Source organism: Musa acuminata, chromosome BXJ1-8 (genome assembly GCF_036884655.1).
Source record: "Musa acuminata AAA Group cultivar baxijiao chromosome BXJ1-8, Cavendish_Baxijiao_AAA, whole genome shotgun sequence".
Lineage (NCBI taxonomy): Eukaryota > Viridiplantae > Streptophyta > Magnoliopsida > Zingiberales > Musaceae > Musa > Musa acuminata.
Genome location: NC_088334.1, coordinates 43907144 through 43923311, shown reverse-complemented (window position 1 = coordinate 43923311; position 16168 = coordinate 43907144). Strand labels below are relative to the sequence as shown.

At 37.2% G+C, this 16168-nt stretch overlaps 3 protein-coding genes across 3 annotated transcripts; 1 reads left to right on the top strand and 2 right to left on the bottom strand.

Annotated features, from left to right (window-relative positions):
- Window positions 1-463: 463 nt before the first annotated feature.
- On the bottom strand, window positions 464-5462 carry LOC103995316 (ATP-dependent Clp protease proteolytic subunit 5, chloroplastic). Its single transcript, XM_009415880.3, has 9 exons — window positions 5194-5462; window positions 5004-5108; window positions 4786-4903; window positions 4628-4720; window positions 2412-2457; window positions 2174-2246; window positions 1363-1397; window positions 1188-1276; window positions 464-894 (listed from the first exon to the last, which is right to left on the bottom strand). Exons 1-9 carry the CDS (start codon window positions 5334-5336, stop codon window positions 694-696), a joined length of 903 nt encoding a protein of 300 aa, XP_009414155.1. The 5' UTR covers window positions 5337-5462; the 3' UTR covers window positions 464-693.
- Window positions 5463-6687: 1225 nt separating this feature from the next.
- Window positions 6688-7362, bottom strand: LOC135680361 (pectinesterase inhibitor 12-like). Its single transcript, XM_065194242.1, has one exon. The coding sequence runs from the start codon at window positions 7360-7362 to the stop codon at window positions 6688-6690; it is 675 nt and encodes a 224-aa protein (XP_065050314.1).
- A 6684-nt stretch (window positions 7363-14046) lies between these two features.
- On the top strand, window positions 14047-15222 carry LOC103995490 (glycine-rich cell wall structural protein-like). Its single transcript, XM_065194241.1, has one exon. The coding sequence runs from the start codon at window positions 14047-14049 to the stop codon at window positions 15220-15222; it is 1176 nt and encodes a 391-aa protein (XP_065050313.1).
- The last annotated feature ends 946 nt before the right edge of the window (window positions 15223-16168 follow it).

Here is a 16168-nt window from a genome sequence, read left to right as displayed (position 1 = left end):
CACATCTTATATTTTCTCCTTTGTTATCTATCCATTCTACAAAGTATTGAAGTCCATTATCTTTAATATTATACCTAAAAGGACAGTTTTATTGTGATTTAACATTAATGACAAGTTAGAATACAAGATTACAAGCACTTACATTTTTATACCTAATTGGCTTTTTTTCAACAAAATAAAAACTTATATCAAAGTCCAGTTTGGATTATTATTATATGTGCCTTTATTCCTTTTTTTTATTAACCCATGAATTCAACCACTTTGACTCATGACTGGGGTAGAACAGCAGGTTACTATCCAGGTTCGGTTTTAAAATGTTGGCTAAAACAAATAATATGTGTGAATCGATAATAAACATCTCTGGGACATCGGGCTCCTACCAATTCGGGGTTTGAGAAGAATCAGAGCCTTACAGACCTCAAAATATAATCAAGATCACAATCATCAATCAGACAAGATAAAATGAAGCAACTACAACATTCCTTTTCTGGACCTAATTGTAAAACTTGTGGGTAATAAAGTCTCGGTATCCATAAAACCATAGACTAATACTACATCTGGAATTGTGCATGCAGTACTTTGCAACACAAATAACAAAAACACTGCTCTCTTGGGCAATTTGTTCGTAGAATCACCCTTCCTCGCTTATGGCCACAGAAGTAACATCTAACAATGCATTTAGCTGATCGGCAATCACTCTTGCGTGGCTGGTAGTGGCTGCAGAGCTTTGAGAGGATTCATGATCACACCATCGATCAAACCATATTCTTTAGCTTCTTTGGCACTCATGAAGTAGTCCCGATCAGTGTCTTGGTTGATCCTTTCAAAGCTTTGACCAGTGTGGTATGCCAGGTATCCATTCAAATTGGCCTTGTGATGAAGCATTTCATTTGCCTGCAAGTCAACATGATAAACAGTGATATTTTATGACAACTGAGTTTGAGACTTTAACCAAGAATCTCTTAAGAATCATCGGGTTCCCAAGCCCTAACATCAAAATGCAAATTAAGACTGGATGATAAATAATCGCTACTTGACACTCTGGCAGGCATCTAAAGTCCACATTCTCACGTCCAGTCAAAGACTGACTAGACATCTCAGGACAAATCATACATCATCCACATCGATGTGTTAAAGTATCTACAGTTTTATGAAAATTTTCACAAAAAAGAAAATCTGGCTTTTACCTGGATGTCTATATCGGTTTGCCCACCCTGAGCTCCTCCAAGAGGTTGATGAATCATAATCCTGGAGTTTGGTAAGCTGTATCTTTTCCCTGCAATAGTTTTATTTGCACAAACATAAAACTAATGGAAAAGCCATTATCAACTTGGTTGAGTAACCTAAGTCTAGAAGACTTACCCTTTGTGCCAGAGCTCAAAATGAAAGCACCCATACTGTTGTTGAAAGATGAAACAATGAAAAAAAGCCAGCTTAGTGGCCAGTGGAGATGGACATAACTAAGAATATAATAAATCAAGAAACACAAGCAATTTCGGTGATGGTGATAAATTGATCGAAGGGGAAAACAATTATAAATGAAGCAGCTTCTATTATAATCACATTTACAGACAATAATGATGAACATAGGCACTAGTAGACACTGTTTATGCCAGTAGGTGGTGGAGATTTTACTTATCCTTTAAATTCATCAGAACAAATTTGAAACGTACTTCAATTTCATTCTGAAACAGTGTTTGTAGGTACTAGAGTAAGATATTGTTATCTGCTAATCCCCAAACGTAAATTCAGAAGTTCAGGGCCCAAGTAAATAGTTATAATTGTCATTGCCAGTGGCCAGACCAATCAATGCACATAGAACAGAAAAGAATTTCACAAAGGATCAACTAGGTTCCAGTCATACACAACCAATATGACACAGAAAGCAAAGACCATATTACTGTCTGAAAAAGACTGCATATCAATTTCCATGTTCTGTACTCTGTATTTGTTGATATCTCTTCACATGGCTCCATGTTTACATGGAAGTTCCAACAAAACCACCAAAAACAAGTGCCTAAACATTTGCGCTCTAATTATACACAAGTAAATTAAGTAGAGCTCGACAAAATGCATTCTCATATAAGGTGGAGCAGATGTGCGTTAGAATAAAATGCGTTGTGCCGGTAGAAACATTACCATTATGTTAGAATAAAATGCATTGTGCCATTACCTGGCTGCCAGACCAACACAAACAGTAGAAACATCAGGCCTAATGTGTCGCATTGTGTCAAATACAGCCATGCCTAGAAATGATACAGCTCAAACACTTTAGAATAAAATGCACAACAGAAAAGTAAAGATAATATTCTTTAGTAAAAGGCCAAAGAATAGTTCACTCTGTGCTCACCACACAGCTGCGTGTAAAGATAATATTAACATACATACGTATAAAGCAGAAGAAATGTTACCAGCTGTAACTGATCCTCCTGGAGAGTTCACGTACATGACAATATCCTACAAGACAACAAGATAATGATTTAAGATGGCTTCCATAACTAAGATGCTCTAGGATTGACTTGTTTATATGAAAGGACTAAAAAAGAAATCATATGAAAATGGCATTTACAAAGCATAGAGATCAACAAAGAAAAATTCCTAAGAAAATTCAGTTAAGAAGGAACAACATAATCAATTGAAGTTTTGAAAGAATAAGATTCATTTTTTTCTTTTTCATCAAAAAATAAATGACACCAAACATTTCACTGAATATCTTACAGAAAGTTATGCATTTAAACAGGAGGAGGCAGATCTCTAATCAAAGCCTGATCATGTAAATACCAATAACTTGAATCTAAAAGTTGAATGATCACATGAGAAACCACAGAGTCACGAGAGAAATCAAGATTCAGAAAACTTTTTTGTACATTTTATACCCTCGATTTCAACAACACAAGACAGCTTAAATATAAAAGTCCTGCTGTAATAATAAAAGAGATTAATATTCATAACATCCTTTTAGCTATCTGTTATGATGGTTACAAAACAGCCAGGTATTGTCAAAATTCTCACACATGGTGGGACACTTTAGTATCCTGCTGTAAAATCATCAAAAGGGCAGTAAATGCACTTAAATTTCGCATGCACACTTATTAACTTAAGATGAAGGAGCAAAGAGATATAAATATCGGAAACTATTGCTTCTTGTAGTTTTGCAGTTTCTGAGGTTCCTGCTCTCATTTGTGTTGTTATTGTTAAGACCCAAGACACATCATATGCAAAATAATTTCATAAAAAATACTTGACACAACACAAAGAGACATGGTAGTCCAAATCTGTGCTCTAATATGATATTGAATCAATCATAAATATACCATAGAAAATTAATGCAGCAAATAAATGATTAACCAAGTTTATAAGTTTTAAAGTGTAAAGAAAAAAGTGAAGAAACTGCAAGATGGAAGAAGACCAAGATAGGAAAAAACAAAAAACATCATTGGGAGACAAAAAGATAGCCAAGTCCACAAGGCTGAAAGGAACATTGTTTCTTTTTTGGCCAAAAATAATCATGATATCATTGTTATAAATGTGTCAACCAATGAAGCCTTTATTTGTAGACTAACAAACTAAAATTGCAGCTTAGGACCCAATCTTATACTTTACAAGTTTAAAATCATCTAGAACTCAGATAAATTTTCTGCTTTATCTTGTCACCATTCTAGCACAAAAATGAAAGATAACCCAAGGTAATGACAAAAGAAGACTTATGTTAAACAAAATCAACATCGAAAAATTAATTAAGTCTAGGAAATAACTGAAAAAAATCTAGACTCAACTAAATCAAATTAAAAAGAAGACATAGTTCTTTGTCCTAGAGTAGGATGCATCAACCCTTATGTTGAATTTTCTCAGAAGACACTTTAATGCCACAAGCCAATCAAGATTCATATCAAATTATAGCAAGGGAAAAGGTTTTTCTGATAATAGATGCATGGATTAGGTCTGCAACAACTTAAACTAAGAGGTTCAACGCACAAGAGCAACATTTGAAAACTATATTGGTCTGTGAACCATGGCCTAAGCTGCTTGTTATTGCATCACTTGTGTGTCCCTAAGACCTGGGAATGGTTCACTTGTCTATGAACCATGTAATAATTCCTAAAATTCTAAAACTTGGTTATCATTGAGCTACATCAGTTCTGAACTATACAGCATTAAGAGCTGGAAATGAAAAGACAATACTATGATAGTTCAACAAATCTCAGAATTACCGACCCAAATTTCCAGTGCCAGTGTGCACCTTATGAATATACATATAAGTAAATATCAAGCTCGTCATAACTTGTGTACATCCAAGATGTATCTCAGAAATAGCTCCATATAGATGTGCTTCTCTTCAACACAAAACAAAGTTACAAGTTATGACCAAGCATAGTGGATATTTACCACTGGTGAGAACTAGAAACAGGAAGCTAAATGAAGTTCCCTATGGATATAACTCAAAATAAGTAAAGTCAATGAAAATGTCTGTTGAATATCCTAGTGGTTCACATAGTTTCGTGTAGTTAATAGGTTTCGAATTAGAGTCCATAGAAGAGCATCTTTATGCATCTTACTGTAATACTTGTGAAAGAAAACTAGTTAAGAAAGCATAGAAAATAGCATATCCATTTGGTAAGTAAAAGACCTTTGTAGGATCAACAGCGTCCAGATATAAAAGCTGCGCTACGATTATATTTGCCATGTCATCGTCCACAGGTCCGCCGAACCGAATAATTCTCTACAAACAAGAGTTGGCTATAAATCAAGAAAATCTAACCACAATAGGATATCCCAAAATCATACATGCTGGAAGAGTTGGCTGATGACGCTCTGAAACCGCTCCTGCACCATGGGCGGCGGCCCCTGCCCTCCCTGTGCCTCTATCGGGAAATAGGGTGACGACGGCATCACCAAATCATCCCTAAATTAGAACCAAATAAAAATCACACACGCAAAAAGGACAAATCTTTACTCAATTCCTAGCAACGCGATAGAAGAAACAAATAAAAAGAAGAAGATACCTGATAGACCAAATCCCTTTCCTCTGAGATCGTTCGGGAGCCCAGGAGTTAGCGGAATAAACGGCCTTGGGAGAGCTCCAGCTGCAGACGAGCCTCCTACCCTTCCTGGTAGAGAAGAAGCGAACTAAACGGTAAGATCAATCATCCTTTAGGAAAGAAAGAAAAGGCGAGAATGGATCAAGAGGGGTACTTGGGAGAAGCGGAGGAGGACTGGGGATGCAGAAGAGGGCTGCCGAATGAGAGGCGAAGGGTTCCCCTCGCGAGGGATTGGAGGGGGGAGGCGGCCGCGGAAGATGGCGCCGTCGTGGTCGTCGTCGCTGCCGCGAACACCATAGCTTCTGCCGGATCTTCCCCTTTACCCGACTCACCGCGCTCTCTCCTCTTATCCAATTCGCAAGGTAAAGCGGAAGCCGTCGGTTGCTTCCCTGAGACGAATCTGATCTGATAAGAGAAGCGAGTCACTTGGAATTAGGTTTCTATTTGGGCGATTTTTCTAGAAAACACCCATATTTGAAGTATTTTTCAATCAATATTTTTGTTTTATTTTTTTCAAATAATGCCCGAAGTTAAGAATAGCGAAACTATCTATTTGTTATAATATTATTGACATGTTACAGTATTTTAACCATCATAACAAAATTACTACAAAATTTACTTGAAAATATTATAAATATTTTTTAAATTTTAATCAAATTAATTATAAAATTATAAATATAATATTATAGTGATATATGACGAATGACAATAAAAAAAAAAGCAGCATATGATATCATTTATAATATTTTTAATATCCTAATAATATATAATAAAATATTATTAAAAAAATATTATAATAGTTGAAGACTTGTTAAAAAATGAGCAAAAAATTTGACATAAAACTTGTAAAGGGTATTTTAGGTTTTTTAAATTGAGGGTATTTGAAAAAAATTAAAAGTGGGTACCTTTTTATTTTCATAAAAACATCTAAAATACCCAAATAATACTTAAATTAAGGATATTGTTTGGAAAATATTCGAGTATTTTCTAGAGAAACCGACCTTTCAATTTTCTTCTCTATTTATCCAATTACATATACGCCCCCACATTTGCTCTGAATTACAAAACTATTCATTCATCTTTACCAACGACAGCGATCAGATTTCACGAATATTAAAGCCTATCTAACCCGCTTAGATCATTAGCTTTGAGATTGGCACTTGCGTCGAGTTGATAATTATTATCAACTATTTTTTTGTGAAAATAATTATCTCATTTGGTAAACAATTGAACTTGACATTCTATTACTTTATATTTAGTAATTAATTTGACATCTTAAAATTATTATTTGAATTTTGTATATAATAAATGTATATTTCACATATACTTTTATGTTTTTATCTTTTCATTTTCTAATTTTAGATAATTTTAAATTATCGTTATCCAATTTATGCATGACATTGGCACCTGACACGATAATACAATCATCATCGTTAATAGCATCCGATAAATTATTAATTAGACCAAATTAGTGATCATAAGATCTAAGATGGCTGATAATTAGGCCAGCTCCCATTTATTGATAATATAGGGAGTCACAAAAGAGGATGAAAACCAATTATAGGCACAAACCACATCTCCATTTGCATGCCACAAACTCCTCCCTCTCACTTTCTCTTCCGCTGCCACCAAGAAAAAGCTGCAGCCATCACTGGAGGATCAACTGGGCAAGAGCGAGGGCATTGCTCACCATCTTCATCAAGAAATCATCTTGCTTGGCCAAGGGATTTGCCTTATAAATCTCCGCGAAAGCATCATCGCATGTGCCGTAGTACGATATGACTGCACTCAGCATGCTGTTGGCTGTGCCTGCATCGTGCCCGGCGACGGCGGTGCTCCCTGTCGCGAGATCATCGAATGCATCATCGTACTGTTTGACGCAGACCTCCAGTGCCTGCTTCACTTGGGGGGTTGTGGTTGGGTTGACGGCAAAGGTCGACGCTATGGCCTTCGCGGTTTGGGTGTGATCGACGGTCATCTTGATGTGCATGGCGAGTAAGGACGCAGCGTCGATGGCAAGATATGACTGGCCGTAAGTAGTGGACGCGTAGATGCAAAGGAATGGGTAGTCTGTGTGGGAACATATGCCAGCGACCTCGCCAATTTTGTTCGTGGGACCGGCAGAGGCGAAAGGGAGGAGGGAAGAGAAAAGGGAGAGAAGGATGAGGAGGAGGTGGCTTGGCCTCATGGTTGCTGGCTGAGGAATGGGAAGCCCGGCGCCGAGAACAAATGCATGCGATCCTAATAAATAGCAGGCGAAGAACTTTGCTGGCCTCAGATTTGTAACTGCAATGCTCTCTATATTAAGCCTATGTGCAACCATATTTATCGTTAATAAATATAAATACATATATTTTCACCAATAAATTTATTTTATATATTAATTGATCTATTTTCAAGATATCATCTCTATTATTATTTGATAGGGATGATTTTATCTTATGCCAACTCATCTGCCACCGAGGTCGACCGACACCTAAATAGGGCTCTAAGTCATTAGCTGACGTCGTACTACATCCCGATGTGCCTCGCATTAATGATATCAAGTGATTCATCTAATCTTATCTTAGACTAGCCAATAAAAAGGCTCAGGGATCAAGTATAAAAAGGAACCCATCAGTTCATACTGAGAGAGGATTCTTTATACACCAACTCAGTCATACAACTTACACTATTATCTTCTCCCTTTCGCTGACTTAAGCATTGAAAGGGCTATACGATTGTACCGGACAACCACCAACGTTGACCTGTCATATAAGATCGTCGATGATTAGGAGGTGACTCTACTATCAGGATGCAGCCACGAGATAACCATCCGCCCATGGACACCTGGATAACCCAGCCCTAAGGAGGAACCTTACAACCAAGAAGGTCCTATATCGCTACCTGATCATCTCAAACCGAGTCCTCACTAACAAAATGACTTCATTTGGTTGAGCCTATACTTTCGATAGTGGACCAACCGTATTGACTCATCAATCGATAGTACTCATGACTCATCTTTAACTAGGATTATATGATTAAGTAGTATATAGTACTAATAATAATAATATAAAAAGTTGAGAATATTCATATTATATCCTATCCAACTTTGGGCAACTTAAGTATTCTAATAATGTTGTGGATGAACTGAATGGATAATTGCACGAGTGCAACATCCAATCACTAAAATAACACCGAGATTGGAAGTTTCTTATTAATCAAATTTAAAATATTATTATTATCATTATTATTATTATTATTTAATATGCAAAAGTTATTTTAACATGAGTATCTTTTATATATTGTAGATTTTAGTTGATAGAATATTTTTTAAAAAATATATGTATAAAAAAGTGAATTCGACGTTAAATCTCCATTGAAAGTGGAAGTTATCACGTAGGCCCTATCTTTAAATCTGACAATTAAGGGTTTATTTGAATTATAGGCTATTTGTCTCCTAACAATTTAGGCAAAATGAAGCTCATATTTGATACAATCAATTTTGATTATAAGTTTGATATGATGGTATCGATCCAACTTGTTTCTGAGAGTTATAGTGTGTGGAATAGATAAAGAAATAAATCTTAAACCAGATCAATCCTGAATTTCTCGAAGGTAAAATAAATATTCACGTCTCATATCACTTATCGTATTCTTGTGTGGAATAGATCATGTTAGCATTGATCTGATTGATCACGGGAGAACGATATCTAGCTTAAGAGCTAAAATCTAATTCAGTAAGTTCGGAATGATATAATTGAAACGTCGTTTTGTATATCATTTATGTAATTACCGATTTGATAGAAAAACATTTTCTTCGAGTGTTATATGTGGATGTAGTATGTACAGTATGTTTTTTTTGCCATGAGTTCTTATCGACCGATGATAATGACAGTATTAAAATTTTTTGTCATTGTCTTTCTACCTTCTATTTATTGTAGTTTAGGATAGTATTAACAGAACAAGAGGGTCAACATTAGCGAAAAGGATTGCATTTGGTGGAGGTTCATCAATCAAGGGGCATTCTGGTTAGTTTTTGTTGGCTTTTCTTGTATAACTTTAGGGAGGAAAGAGAATAATAGAAAGAATTAGGAGTACTTTCAATCGAAGGATAAATATATATTATCCTTTTAGTTATATATGATTAGTATTTTGATTTTTACATTTTTTAAAAATAATATTAAGATTTTTATATTTATGAAAATAAAATATTTTATTATAATTATCCTCACATCATCAATTTTGTAGTGGTAAAAATATAATTTCATATAAACTTTTGACGCTAGCAAGAATGTAACATATATGGTCACCTTTCTTGTTGTTTTTTGGGTTTCTAATCACCGAGATCTTAATTCATCATATATTTATTTTCACAAAACAATTACCCTTAATTTTTTATATGATGTCATGTATACTCTTTTTCTCTGTGTTTTTTCTTTTACTGGCACTATTGTGGTTTTAGCGAATGAAGAACTTTTAGGCATGGTTGGTGATCGACATCAGTATTCTCATTTTCACTTCCCACCGTGAGATGTTTCTCCAATCCCCCCTTCTCCTACTTAGCCTAGGGGACACCGCACTTCCACTCCTCTCCCTTACCCTAGGCGATCGATTACTGGTGGTGCTATGCACATCTATCGAACTCGTCGTCACTCCCACCGTTGTCTGCCTTGCCCTAGTAGTCCGACATCTCGATCATGTTGCAATCCTCCACTAGGGCCTAGTAGCACTCCAATGCCTTGGCGGAACTCCACTCTGCTAATTGTTGCGATGGCAGACCACTAGTCCAAGGTGCCTTCCGGGTACACCACCAAGGCTTGCTTGAAGAGCTTGTCCTCCTATCACGTCCATAGCCTCGACACCGCCCCCCATGAACTGCTTGGAGAACATAAACATCAAATCACTTCACCCATTCGTCTTACTCTTCTTTTGCAAGGAATGGGGGGGTTGGTGGCACAATATTTTTTACTCAACATTGTCATCGGTCTATCATCCATAGCGCAACTGGAGGCACGTGAGATTGGTGCACGAGGGTGGCATTCCAAATGAGATCTGAGCACCAACCTCATGTGCCACCGATGTTGTCGATGGTTTATAGTCTGCAGCGCAACCATAGATGTGTGAGGGTGGTATTCTAGAAGAGATCTGAGTATTAGCCTCGCATGCCACTGGCATTACCGACCTTGTGCCCCACCGACACCGCTATCGTCCACAGAAAAGTTTATAGAAAATTAACTTTTTACCCTTTTTATTCACGATGAAATTGACAACATGTACAAAATTGGGGTAAATGTTTTACTTTCATAAGTGTAGAGATCTCAAAACTATTTTTTAAACTATAAGAACCGAGATGCTAATTCTATTTAATTATAGAGTGTAATATGTAATTACCCCTTTTAATTTACTTTTAGATTAATCCAAAAGCACCTATTTATATTGACTAAAAGATAAAATATAAGTTTTTTAAAACAAAAAAAAATCTACTGTATCCCAAATAAATATTCTCATCCTAATCTATTTATTTAAATCTAAATATTTATTTTTTACTTTATCTAATCTAACTATTTGAATTGATTAACACACCCCCTAATTTGAATAGTCGTAACTTAAAGTTATCTTCGGAATAAAATATTTCTTTCACTAAAGTTTTTGTGAAGATATCAATAAACTGATCTTCGATACTGCATCCATTATTTTTTGCATCTTTAATATTTTTCAGAGTCTTCAATAGTTGCTCATCTTCACTTTTCTAAGAAGACTCGTCACAACCACGTTGTCTTTTGATAGTTGATACTTTTTAGTTCGTTACCCTTTTATCAAATTTTTTATTGAAAGTTATCATCCTCATCTTCATCACTACTGGTGCTCTTCTTTTTTGTAGTCTTTGTAACAAGTTTACCAATGGTAGATGAAACACAATCTAAAACTTTTCGCTTCTTTAATTGTGGCTCCTCATTGCTATCATCAAAACTTTCATCAACTTTAGTTTTATTCTAAGGCATCTTCTTATTAGTTTGAATTTTAAAGAACTTATTATATGAGATAGTTTGTATAGATCTAGAAAAATTTTAATGGTCATAACTTTTATGCTATAATGTCTATTCATTAATAACAATAGCATGGAAGGAGAAATCCAAAAATAATAAATGAAACACTTTATTTTTTTTTTGTTATCCTTAGAATTGCTATCAATTTTTTTTATTTTTTTAATCATAAATTAAGTATTTTTATCATAAAAAATAATATAATATTCTTTTTTCATCGATTGCCCTAACCTAATGATATTTTGTCTTAAACTAGAAATAAACATCAAATCATCAATAAATTTTTTTATCAGATTTGGTGTTCATAGAAATTATTCATTTGCATTCCACTTGAATCTTAATGTCATTTCCCATTTAAATCTGATTGAATCATCGAGTCTTTGAAATAAATTATGTCCCATGTCATGTGATTACTATATTCACTATCTAAAATCCAAATAGATCTAGAATATTCTTTATTAGATGCTATAAAGAAAATATATTCTTCATCTTTTTTTTCATCATTATTTTTCTCATGATAATTTATTTAATTTTTTTCTAACAATCTTTTTCAAGATGATCATATTTTTTTATAATAAGAGCATGGATTTTTATTTTTGTACTAATAATCTTTTTCAATATATATAATCTTTTTATAATAAATTTATTGATAGGTTTCTTTACTACCTTTGTTCGAGTTCCTTTAATCCTCATTTGATCGATCATAACCTCTGCTAATTTATTCTCTCCTTTGAGATCTAACTTTTAAAATTTTCTTTTGGTCCTTTTTTTTTATCTATCTTCATTTAAAGAACATGTTTTGAAATTTTTTCTTAAGATATATTTACTTTTTGTTCATGAGCTAAAAAGGAACCCATTAATTCATCAATAGATAATGTATTTATATCTATAGCTTCTTTTATAGTAGTATAAATTATATCAAATTTTGGAGATAAATTTTATAAAATATTTTCTACTATAATTTGATATTTAAGATTTTCACCATAAGATCTCGGTTCATAATATAGGATATTTTTTAAGAAGAAATCAATGAGAGATTCAGAATCTTTCATCATAACAATTTCAAATTCATATTATAGAATTTAAAGTTTTGAAATATTTACCTTGTTTGTGTCTTCTAATACACTTTTTAGTATTTTTCATACTTATGTTGATGTCATGTCATAATGATTTGGGAAAATAGGGAATCATCTTATTTTGCTTATTGTAGCATATAGCTACATCTTTTTATATATTCTCATTCATCTTATTTTTTTTTTATCTTTAGTAATATTAGAATCTTGTTGATCATACTTAACAAAACCATCTTTTACCAAATTTCATAATCCTAATGAGATAAATAAAATTTTCATCTTAATAACTCAAAATTGATAATTATCACCTTTGAAGATAAGAAGAAGTAGATTATGAGCACTTACTCGTCTTCTTGTTTTTTTTCTAGATCTACTAACAATTTTATTTTATTGATCTTCATAGAACTGTTAGTTTTTCTATAGAATTTCAAGTAGCTTTTGGATTGTTCCAAACGCACCATTTTATATTGATTAAAGGATAAAGTATAAATTTTTAAAATAATAAAAAAATCTATCATATCTCAAATAATTTTTTTCATCCTAATTTATTTATTTAAATTTACATCTTTATCTTTTACTTTATCTAATCAACTGTTTAAATTAATCTTAACAGTCTCGTCATTTTTCATGTCTAATGACATGACTTAGGCAGTAGGAAACTTGAAGAGCAGGCAAGTGTTGCCTCAAGAACAGGGTTTCCTTCACCAAATCTACGACTTGATTGAAAGATACATTCTGCCTAAACGAAGTCACTTTCCAGTACAAAAATGACAGCGTTGTACTGTACAGTAGATTTGGTAATAACTCTCTGCAAGCACATGAGAAAATTAGCCAATTGAATGTGTTCCCTTTCTTCTCTGTCAAGGAGTGTTGATGACATTACACGTTGTCTACCATCCTAGCTAGATTAAGAATCCTGAATTATTTGAGACAAAGGTCACAATAATTCTCATAAAACAAGGAAATGGCAAGCATCACATCTACATTTTTATTCAGCAGTAAAATGTATATCCATTTTGATCAGCTTCCTCCGCCATCTTCTGAGATGAACAGTTGCTGTTACAGGCTACAAAAGCAAGAAAAGTTGGCCTTCTGTTCTACTCTATTTGGTGGCCACAATAGAGGAACCAAAGAGTGTCAGACCCTGTGCATGAATCAGAGTACACCACCAAGTTTCTATCCGTGTTACACAGTATAGTATTAATCGAACTTTTTCTGTGAGCCCCCTGTTGATAACAAAATGAATGGACCATAATCCAGCATCCAGCATGTGATATCATTAAATGCAATGTTTCTTGTTCGCCCGAGCATATCTATCATTTTCATGCAGTCCTATGCAATATCTTGCTGTTATGTTGCCTTTTTCTTTCATCTAATGTTCACTGGCAATATAGGCTTCAGTTGATCGTTCACTGGTAGTCACTTCTCTGTGATTCTACGAACATAACGCTCATAATTTGTTATAAGTGTCTTGCTCTGTGTCGTTTCAAGCAAGGAGAAGGCTGTGTCTTCATGGAGGCTTGAAACCTAGTTTGCCAACGCAGCATGACGTTACGGTTCCAGTATTGCATCCGAAACTTGCAGCGTATACGTAGATGCACGTAACCCGAGTGCGTAAAAACCAGGGAGGGGGCGGCGGTGTCGGAGAGCATCGTGTTGGTTGAGATCGACGCGTGGCATTCAATGGGAATCGCCACTGGCAGAGTGATAAGACTTCACAGCCCAATTCTGTAGACTTTGGTAGGTTCGGCTCTGCTGGATTTGTGGGTATGAACTGTTGTCCAATGCACAGAGAGCTCCCGCCAACCACCTGCATTGAATTCTTGCTCTATATATCTATGCTTCAGTCGCTCAGAGCTAAAACACAAAAGAGGAGCGAGTCCTCCTTTCCTTGAGGGTGTCGAGGAGATGGGGAGGGCTGTGAAGTGCGCGTGTAGCCTCGGACTGATGGTCCTGGCGATGGTGATGGTTGTGGGGATCGCTGAAGGGCGTCGGCTTGAGAAAGATAACTTGCTTGGCGGTGGTGGGATCGGAGGAGGGTTCGGTGGTGGAGTTGGTGGGGGCTTTGGTGGCGGGACTGGTGTCGGTGGTGGCTTTGGAGGTGGTAAAGGTGGAGGGGGTGGTTTTGGTGGTGGTGCTGGTGCTGGTGGCGGGGCTGGAGGTGGCTTTGGAGGTGGAGCTGGTGCTGGAGGTGGCTTTGGAGGCGGCAAAGGTGGTGGTAGCGGGAGTGGTGGAGGTGGTGGTTCTGGCGGTGGATTTGGAGGTGGCAAGGGTGGTGGAGCTGGTGGAGGCGGTGGCTTTGGAGGTGGCAAAGGTGGTGGAGCTGGAGGAGGAGTTGGTGGTGGAGCAGGTGGCGGAGGTGGTGGCTTTGGGGGAGGCAAAGGAGGTGGAGCTGGTGGAGGTGTAGGTGGTGGAGCCGGTGGAGGGGCTGGAGGCGGAGGTGGAGCTGGTGGAGGTGCAGGTGGTGGCTTTGGGGGAGGTAAAGGAGGTGGAGCTGGAGGGGCTGGAGGCGGAGGTGGAGCTGGTGGAGGTGCAGGTGGTGGCTTTGGGGGAGGTAATGGAGGTGGAGCTGGTGGAGGTGTAGGTGGTGGAGCCGGTGGAGGGACTGGAGGCGGAGGTGGAGCTGGTGGAGGAGTAGGTGGAGGGGCTGGGGGCGGAGGTGGAGCTGGTGGAGGTGCAGGTGGTGGCTTTGGGGGAGGCAAAGGAGGTGGAGCTGGTGGAGGTGCAGGTGGTGGCTTTGGGGGAGGTAATGGAGGTGGAGCTGGTGGAGGTGTAGGTGGTGGAGCCGGTGGAGGTGCTGGCGGAGGAATCGGAGGTGGAGCTGGTGGTGGTGCTGGCGGAGGAATCGGAGGTGGAGCTGGTGGTGGTGCTGGCGGAGGAATCGGAGGTGGAGGTGGTGCTGGTGGCGGGGTTGGCGGTGGCTCCGGCGGAGGTTTTGGAGGAGGAATCGGGGGTGGTAATGGAGGGGGCTTTGGCGGAGGAGGCGGCATTGGTGGAGGCTTTGGAGGCGGCAGCGGTGCAGGTGGTGGATTGGGCGGTGGAATCGGGGGTGGCGGTGGAGGAGGAGGTGGTGGTGGGTTCTAAACGGTTCGCACGAAGTTTGAAGTAAGCCTAAGCTATTTATACTCCTATCTCATGTAATGGGAATTAGTATATTCCCAGAAATAAATATTACGTAGTTTATGGATATACTATTCTCTCTCTCTCTTTCTTCTTGTGCATGTGTTCACGTTAAAAGACGATGTACAAACGTCATACATGTGCGCAGCTATCCATACAGCAGCTGTGTGACACGACAACACTGATATGGCGTAGTCCAAAAGATCGGCCAAAGTCTGACCATTGAATCTAAACATGCAGCCGCATAGGCATAGACAGGTACATGAAACGGCATGAGTTCAGCCACGTGCATGATAGACTTCTTTTCGAAAGACCCACTTCAGCTGCGGGCCATATGGGTTGGCCAAATTAATTATATTTAGATTGATGAAAAAATTTATAATCGATTAAATTTTTATTAAATTAAATTTTATCTTTATAAATATATATTGAGTTTGAAGATCTTAATGAGAGAGGTAAAATAAGTGTTCGTGAGAATAATCAAAAGGAAATAATGGCGGCATGATGTGTACGGCCCCACTTGGGCGACGGCCAAAGTCTGACCATTGAATCTAAACATGCAGCCGCATAGGCATAGACAGGTACATGAAACGGCATGAGTTCAGCCACGTGCATGATAGACTTCTTTTCGAAAGACCCACTTCAGCTGCGGGCCATATGGGTTGGCCAAATTAATTATATTTAGATTGATGAAAAAATTTATAATCGATTAAATTTTTATTAAATTAAAATTTATCTTTATAAATATATATTGAGTTTGAAGATCTTAATGAGAGAGGTAAAATAAGTGTTCGTGAGAATAATCAAAGGGAAATAATGGCGGCATGATGTGTCATGACGACGGCCCCACTTGGGCGCCACTGCCCGATGCGGAAGGCAATAACGCTGACTCGACTCGCGCTGACGTCAC

What these genes read in the sequence shown, in the direction of transcription:
- LOC135680361 (XM_065194242.1), bottom strand. Translation starts at nt 7,362, where the DNA reads ATGGTTGCACATAGGCTTAATATAGAGAGCATTGCAGTTACAAATCTG.
- LOC103995316 (XM_009415880.3), bottom strand. Translation starts at nt 5,336, where the DNA reads ATGGTGTTCGCGGCAGCGACGACGACCACGACGGCGCCATCTTCCGCG. An exon ending in ACGCTGTTGATCCTACAAAG is followed by an intron (nt 2,458 to 4,627) that starts GTCTTTTACTTA and finishes GTTGTCTTGTAG; the next exon opens with GATATTGTCATGTACGTGAA. An exon ending in AAACCGATATAGACATCCAG is followed by an intron (nt 895 to 1,187) that starts GTAAAAGCCAGA and finishes GTTGACTTGCAG; the next exon opens with GCAAATGAAATGCTTCATCA.
- LOC103995490 (XM_065194241.1), top strand. Translation starts at nt 14,047, where the DNA reads ATGGGGAGGGCTGTGAAGTGCGCGTGTAGCCTCGGACTGATGGTCCTG.